At 43.7% G+C, this 8,418-nt stretch overlaps 1 protein-coding gene across 1 annotated transcript; it reads left to right on the top strand.

Moving 5' to 3' along the window:
- The first annotated feature begins 3,633 nt into the window (after positions 1 to 3,633).
- LOC106865910 (peroxidase P7) lies at positions 3,634 to 5,082 on the top strand. The gene is made up of 3 exons (XM_014897666.2): positions 3,634 to 3,936; positions 4,062 to 4,253; positions 4,353 to 5,082. Exons 1-3 carry the CDS (start codon positions 3,721 to 3,723, stop codon positions 4,911 to 4,913), a joined length of 969 nt encoding a protein of 322 aa, XP_014753152.1. The 5' UTR covers positions 3,634 to 3,720; the 3' UTR covers positions 4,914 to 5,082.
- The last annotated feature ends 3,336 nt before the right edge of the window (positions 5,083 to 8,418 follow it).

Genomic DNA, 8,418 nt, shown 5'->3' on the forward strand with positions numbered 1-8,418 from the left:
TGCCGGGAAGCGAACCCCGTCAGGGCCTCCCGGCTGCAAGCCCTCATCCTAGAGTTCCAGGATCTTGACGCGATGATCAGGCATGCCGGGCCAAGGTATGGCTCCTTTGCCGGCATCTCCTTTGCCGGCATCAGTCTTCGAACCTGCGGCCTTGGTCTTGCCCATCTTCGGATGGTGTGAGATTCTTGGTCGCTGAAGAAACTCGCGAAAAGGTTTTGGCTGTGGAGGCAGAGAGCTTGAGCGCTTGAACGGGGTTCGCAAGGAAGAAGAAGGGTAAAAGTCATTCCCTTTCCACCCTCCCCTATATATAGGCTGAATCCTGGCGAAGAATCCGGGCCGCAAGATCCTTATCTTGGCCACGTGTCCCACATCGATCGGGATGTGAAGCGGTGAAAACAGAAACGGCCACCCATGTTTCGCGCGCAAGAATCAATGAAATCATTAGTTATGTCGTATTTACTGCGCAAAGTGTGATCGTTTTCCCACTGACGCACGCCAACAGTGTGCCTAGCTGTCAGGCTAGTCTGTGTACCTGGTCACATCGGTTGACCCAACGGCTCTTCACCTCCAACAGGTACTTCATCAATGACGAAGTCTGACTCAAATATCATGACTCGAAGCTATCTTTCATATAGGGTGGTGGAGTTTACCATAAAAATGTTGAGACTTGTATCGAGTCTCGATTATGAATACTATGACTCTCATTCGAGTCGCTAACTAACCGACTGTTATATTGGTTAAAAACTTCATACAGTCAGCTATTTTCTGCTCTTTATTTACAACAGTAAAAACAGGGTAATGACCCTGACACAAAACAATCGATTTCATATAGTCAACTCAATTGAGTCGCATCAGCTGCGTTCACCTCAGTTGTTTATGCTCATTTGCATAACAGTAAGCCTCTTGGATTTCGTCCAAAGAGCCTGGAGCAGCACCAGCTGCGCTGCTCTAGTAAACCCATGCTCATTGCATGAAGATAAGCCTCATGGATCATTTAATCAAGCCTGAAACCGTACCAGTTGCGTTATTTCAGCAAAACCCATGCTCATTGCGTGAAGATAAGACCCGAAGGTTCTTTGTCGGGCCTGAAATCGTACCAGCTACGTTATTCCAGTCGAATCCATACTCAATGTATGAAGGTAAGTCCTAAAAATTAGGCCTGGATATGCATCGACTGCATCTCTCCAGTAATAATTCTCACTCAAGGGTCGCTCCCTACAACCATGTTCATTACATGAAGGTAAGACCCGTAGGCTTCCTATAGGGCTTGGAACGTGCCAGCTGCATATTTCTAGTATACATAATCTTGACAAACGAGTCGAGTACTTAAAAAACTGGAATTCGATTCTATAAGACCCCAGCAGGCTAAGTCGAAATTCGCCAGTTGCCAGGTTCGAGTCCGGGGACTCGAATGCTGATGAAAGCTAGTGTTGTATTCGCCCTAGAACGATTAACTGGACTCGACTTCTCGAGTATCTGGACACATTAAGCATATATCCCATGACTCCTACTCATCGCGTTGATCTGCTATCAAAATCATATTGTGAAATTACTTAATAGTCAAACACTAAAGCATCAGCTCAGACATTCTCTGAGTCAAAATACTTCTCATTCGAAGTACAAGTTGATAAAATGCCAAAGTTTACAGCACTATGCAACTGGCTCAACAGCAAAATGAGTTCATTCTTTACGGGAAAAGTCCCTAGTCAAGTCTTCGACTCAACTAGTCACTTGGGGGCTACTGACGTGGTTATGACTAACCATGTACTCGACTCAAGTATATCCGGTACAGCTCAGCTGGGGGCCCACAAGGAAGCCTACTACGACTCCAGGAGTCTACTTGCCAAATCTTACTGACTCAAAACAAGAAAGATTAATTAGAATATATTCTCTCATTGTAACCGACTTGGACTCTACCTTAGACCTGGGTTCTTGCATATATAAAAGACCAGGAGGGGAGCCAAGAGGACACCCAACTTAGACAAGTTGCCTAGACGCACTCATCAACTATGTGCATCTACACTCTGCGGCACCCCATTGTAATCGACTCAGCAATACAGATTCGACAAGCAGGACGTAGGGGTATTACCTCATCGAGGGCCCTGAACCTGGGTAAATTGTGTCCCCTGTGTTCTTGTTAGCCGACGATTTCGCCAACACACACTCGAAATCTTTCCTTGATACAAGTCCATCAATATGGATATTGTCGAAGTCACATCTTCGTCACCAACAAAAGTTATGCGCCTTATATTTTGGAGCAGAGGGAGTATGAAACAAATAACATCAAACTCATTTCAGATGAATCCAAAACAAATAAAACACAAATAGTACTTAATGCTTTTGATCGAAACAAATAGTACTTAATTGTTGCATAAAAGACGAATAATTCCTAAATTCTTACACAAATAGTTCATCAAGTAGCGCACAAATCAACACATACACACAAAATTCATCACATACAACATGAAAAATATAGATGAAACTAGCGGTTTTGTTGGCCTAACCATGACCACCACTCCTTGATGAGTTCTTTTTGAAGATCGTCGTGCACATCGAAGGAGGTCACGACTGCTGCCAGTTGCTCATCGTTGTGCGAACGGTCGCGCGACACCTCCTTGATCGCTAGATCGAAGCTCAAGGGCAACGTGGGCCCGGAGATGACCGGTGGTGCGGTGGCGGTGGGCTAGGATCGGTCGACATAGGCTCGCCGGCGGATCTCAATTCACCTCGGCGGCAGGGCGGGGGGGGGGGGGCATCCGGAGTTGTGGGAAGGAGCGCGTGAGGCCGGGGAACGACGGAGGAGCGGCGTCGGAGCGATTCGAGGCAGTTTGGTCATCGGTGGCGTCCGGGGTTGAAATTTCTACATGACAATCGGGTGTGCGCACAGCTGCATTTTGTTTTGGTCAGCCGTTCGGTGCCCCAAATATGCAGCACAAGAGGTGAAAATTTGAGGCTGCCTGAAAAAAGTTTGCAACACCATATTGGGATAGAGCATCTGTCGGAGCAATTTTTTTGGCTTTTGTTCCCTAAAATCAGTATCTTTTCTCTACTATAACCGCTTTTACCTTAATTAAACGGTTAATTTAAAGAAAACAAACACAGTAGCAAAGCTAGCAAATCTGTGCCCGTAAGTTTCACTGACACAGCTATTTAGAACTGACAACCGTACCAAACACCCAGCTCATTAGGCATCAGCGGCAGTGAAAATGTACTATATTGCGAGCAGGCAATTGGGATCAGGGCTACAAGAAGATCATGCCTTGATTAGCAGGATTTGCAGACTTGATCGATCAGCTTGTCTCGGAAGATGAGCAGAGTTGGGCTTCCGGCTCCAAAACTCGTGGTGCCAACCACTCTTCATGCCCAAGTTGCAATTTACAAACATATTTTCACGAATATGCGCGAACCAAACCATCGTGCTCTGCATCGATCTGATCTAGCGAAACACTACAGTCCAACCTTAATCTGCCCACCGTCACCTTCTCGTGTGCAGATTAGTCAACCAATCCAGCGCGCGTTCAGGCGTTCGTTCCCGATTTTTCTTCCCGGGCGCGCAGCGGGCCACCTTTGCCTCCATGCAAGCACGAGCAAGCCGGCAAGAGAGACGCACTATATATACGCGCCAACGTCCCGCTTGCCTTCTCATCAACCAGCAGACAACAGTCTAGCTAGTGCTACTGCCTTTCACTCCATCGTTCTTGTGAGATCTAGCTGGTAGCTATGGCCAATGCAGTAACGTGCTTGCTCATGGCTGCCGTCGTGTTGGCCCCGCTTTTCGCTGGCGCTGCAGGTGGGAAGCTGTCAACGAGGTTCTACGACAGGAAGTGCCCGAACTTGCAGAGCATTGTGCGGTTAGCGATGGTGGAGGCCGTCGCGGCCGAGCCGCGGATGGGCGCATCTATCCTCCGGATGTTCTTCCACGACTGCTTCGTCAATGTGAGACGCAGGTGTCATTTTTTCGTTTGCAATTAGTGTATCGATCTCTGTATACTTGAAAGATTTCTGCTTGCTCTTGTATCGATGTAACGTTTGTGTTGGATTAAATTTTTTATTCCGTGCAGGGCTGCGACGCGTCGATCTTGCTTGACGACACCGCGGACTTGACCGGCGAGAAGAATGCCGGACCGAACGCTAACTCGGTGCGCGGGTACGAGGTCATCGACGCAATCAAGGCCCAGGTCGAGGCTTCTTGCAGCGCCACGGTCTCCTGCGCTGACATCGTCGCTCTTGCCGCACGGGACGGCGTTAACCTGGTACAGATAGAACCATTTAATCCATGCGGCGTTGCGCCAATGTAAATTGTAATGCAACATTTTTGGAACTTACTGATTGGTGTTGAGAATGAACTGCAGCTGGGAGGGCCGACGTGGACGGTGCAGCTGGGCCGGCGCGACGCGCGGAACGCGAGCCAGAGCGCGGCTAACTCCAATCTCCCGAGTCCAGGGTCCAGCCTCGCAACGCTCATCACCGTATTCGGCAACAAGGGGCTCTCGGCGCGGGACATGACGGCGCTGTCCGGCGCGCACACGATCGGGCAGGCCCGGTGCACCACCTTCCGCGACCGTATCTACAACGACGCCAACATCAACGGCTCCTTCGCGGCGCTCCGGCAGCAGACGTGCCCCCAGGCGTCCGGGACCGGCGGCGACGGCACGCTCGCGCCCATCGACGTGACGTCCCCGGACGTGTTCGACAACTACTACTACCAGAACCTGATGAGCAAGCAGGGCCTGTTCCACTCGGACCAGGAGCTCTTCAACGGCGGGTCGCAGGACGCGCTCGTGAGGAGGTACAGCGGCAATGGCGCCATGTTCGCGGCTGACTTTGCGAAGGCGATGGTCAGGATGGGGGGACTCATGCCGTCGGCGGACACGCCCACGGAAGTCAGGTTGGACTGCAAGAAGGTCAATTAAGGTCAACTGGGCAATGAATCGAATCTGTGCTGAACAAGTCTAGTACTGTACTATTATTTCATCGAACACGAGATTTTCCAACGGTCAAAATGGCTGTTTGCCGATCCATATCCTTCCTGCAACTAATACTCTAATACTCTGTCTCATATGTCCGTTTTCCATTTTGTTACTATTGGCAGTCAATTGTGCCGGAAACATTTTTAATCATCTTAATGTTCTAACTAAATATGCGTATTATTTATTATTTATACGATAATGTCGCAGGAACAGATGAGTAATCAACCCAGATATACATAGAAACGTTGAACTAATTAATCTTACGACCCCTAGAAGTACGATGTTCGTAATTGACTTTATATTAAAATATATATGGAACTAAATATTAGACCGCGTGTGGTGTGGTTGATCAACTTTTGCATTAGACTGATTGATTTTTGTATGTTATATAACTTACTATAGGTAATTGAAGTTCAGACACCTATTGACCGCTGGCCTTTACCTAAGATATTTGATCATATGTCACGTACATCACATTTGTAACAAAATTCAAATTCAAACGTGAAATTGATGGATTGGTTGTTTGCATGGCTAATCGTGATAGTTAATTATGTTAGTAGGTTGAATGTCCGTGATAGTAATCATAAAGCTTTTACTTGATTGCTTTATCGATACTCGGATTAAAGTTTAAATCATTTGAGCTAACTATTTGTTTTCTACGGTACTTTATAGCAATATTACATAAAAAATTGTTTGTTTCGCTAGCCGACCATTAGCTCGTACATGATGTTAAATTAGTAGTCAGAGTAAAATTTGAGACCACACATGCAATGTAACTCAGATTTTTCTTAGCAATAACAAAATGGTATATATAGAGTAATAATTTTCAAATACTATCAGTAACTCATTTTTGCAAAATTATAGATTGTGAGGACTCGTATAGGTCCTGTGTATCCCACAATTATCTTACTAACATTATATTGGTATGCAGAGTTATATTTTTCCAAACACCATCAATAACTCGTCTTTGAAAAATTCATGAATAAAAAGAAGAGAAAATAAAGCTGAGAGGTCATAACATATTCATTGCCCAACGGTGTTTGCATTTTTTGTTTGGCACCATAAACAAAAAGTATTGTGCTACAACTAACTATAATATTTGGTCTATGTAGGTCTTAAAATACTTTGATGTCTTATTGATAATCCATCAAATATCATCCTCATTAAATCTTGACCGTTAAATATCAAACATAATAGTTTATATATAATTCAGATGATCATGTGGATTAACGTGGTGTTTTCTCTCTACAATCTCGTATTGTTCTTTTATTATATAATGATTTACATAATTCGGATGACATGAGTCAGAGTAGTTGATATTACCTAATTAAAGTTCAGAACACATATGAATCTCTGGTCTTTCTCTCATACAAATAATTACACGTTATAACCCATCCGTACACAAAACTAAAGTTCATATGAGAAAACTGACAAATCAATTTGTTTGCATTGATAGATCATGCGTACGTCAAAAGTGTTTGCTTCGTAGCAAATCATTTATTCATATTTGATGTTAATTAGTAGCTGGTCTTGAAATTAGGGACGCATGTTGACATGTAGAGTTATAAATCTTCAAATACACGTTAATATCTTATTCTTGAAAAAAATATAGATATAGATTATGACTAATAGACTTAATTTATTATTTAATATTTACATGACCTGTGAAGAAAAACAATTTGAAATGTCGTCGTGTAACAGAGTATGTTATTTGTCACCATAAGAAACAAATTTAACTTAATTACCACCGATTATAACATATTGGGCCTATTTGGGCCTGAAATCATTTTAATGTTTATTATAGCACATCAGATATACCTCTAGTTATCGCTAACTCGACAAACTGAGGTTACTTGGGCTTGAAACCACTTTAATGTTTAGAGATAGCCCATCAAACATACCCCCTCATTAAATCTGAGCTGCTAGATGTAAGATCCAACAGCCAGAATAATTAGGGTGATGTGGATCACCGTTTTTCGTGACCTGAAAGAATGAAAAATAATGTTGAAATGTCATCGTGTAACAAAGTATGTTACGTTTGGCACCATACAAAACAAATTTAACTTAATTACCACCGATTATAACATGTTGGGCCTATTTGGGCCTGAAATCATTTTAATGTCTATCATAGCCCATCAGATGTAGCTTTTATTATCGCTAATTCTACAAAATGGGCCTACTTGGCATGAAACCGCTTTAATGTTTAGAGATAGCCTATTAAACATACCCCCTCATTAAATCTGAACCGTTCGATGTAAGATCCAACGTCCAGAATAATTGAGGTGGTGTGGATCAATGTGGAGCCTCCCCTCGGTACCCCTCGTATTGCTTTCAGTATATAATAGACTATTATTTCATATTTTCATAACCTGTGAAGAAAAAATTGAAAAATAATGTTGAAATCTCATCGTGTAACAGAGTATGTTACGTTTGGCACCATAAAAAACAAATTTAACTTAGCTACCACCGATTATTACATATTGCGCCTATTTGGGCCTGAAATCATTTTAATATTTATTATAGCCCATCAGATATACCTCTAATTATCGCTAATTCTAGAAACTGGTCTTACTTGGGCCTCAAACCACTTTAATGTTTAAAAATTGCCCATCAAACATACCCCCTCATTAAATTTGAACTGTTAGATGAAGATCCAATGGGCAGAAAAACTTAGGTGATGTGGATCAACGTGGAGCCTCACTCGGTATCCCTCATATTTATTGCTTTTAGTATATGACTAGTACAGTGCCTGTGTGTTGCCACGCCCTCTTAAACATGTGCACATGAAAATTCACGTTTATAAAAAACAACAACATAAATTTGGAATTTAGTCGAAATGAACGGAACAATGGGTATTAATCAAAGTGTCATTTTCTTCTTGAGTGTACGTCAAGCGTGGCATGTGTGTTGTCTGCACATATGATGTTCTATTCACCACTTATATTTAATCAAAAGTTTTTATTACGGACCTAGCATTAAGGGGTGACTTCGACAATGCCCATATCGGAGGGCTTGTATCAAAGAAAACTAAGCGTGTGTGTTGGCGAACCCGTCGGCTGACAAGCAAGGGGAGGCAAAGATTTACCCAGGTTCGGGGCCCTTGATGAGGTAGTACCTACTTCCTGCTCGTCGGAGATCGTATTGATCGGATTAGAGAGATTGTCGTAGAGGCTACGGTACTCATATTGGATCTGGTGAGTGCGTCTGGGGCGGCTTTTCCTCCTTGGTTTCCCTCCTAGTCCTTTATATATGCAGGAGGCTAGGTCTCAGGTGGATCCAAGTCAGTTACAACAGAGAGATAAACCTTATTTTAACTTCCTAATCTTGAGTCGCAAGATTAGACATTTGGACTCCTGATATTGTAGTAGGCTTCTACATGGGCCCCCAGCTGGGCCGTAATGGGTATTATTAAGGTGAGGACCCGATTTGTCATAACAACGTCAGCCGT

Source organism: Brachypodium distachyon, chromosome 1, assembly GCF_000005505.3.
Source record: "Brachypodium distachyon strain Bd21 chromosome 1, Brachypodium_distachyon_v3.0, whole genome shotgun sequence".
In the NCBI taxonomy this organism is placed as follows: Eukaryota; Viridiplantae; Streptophyta; class Magnoliopsida; order Poales; family Poaceae; genus Brachypodium; species Brachypodium distachyon.

Excerpts from the sequence above, each read along its gene's own strand:
- LOC106865910 (XM_014897666.2), top strand. The coding sequence starts at position 3,721 with ATGGCCAATGCAGTAACGTGCTTGCTCATGGCTGCCGTCGTGTTGGCC. Across the intron at positions 3,937-4,061 it reads TCCACGACTGCTTCGTCAAT|GGCTGCGACGCGTCGATCTT; the intron begins GTGAGACGCAGG and ends TATTCCGTGCAG. Across the intron at positions 4,254-4,352 it reads CACGGGACGGCGTTAACCTG|CTGGGAGGGCCGACGTGGAC; the intron begins GTACAGATAGAA and ends AATGAACTGCAG.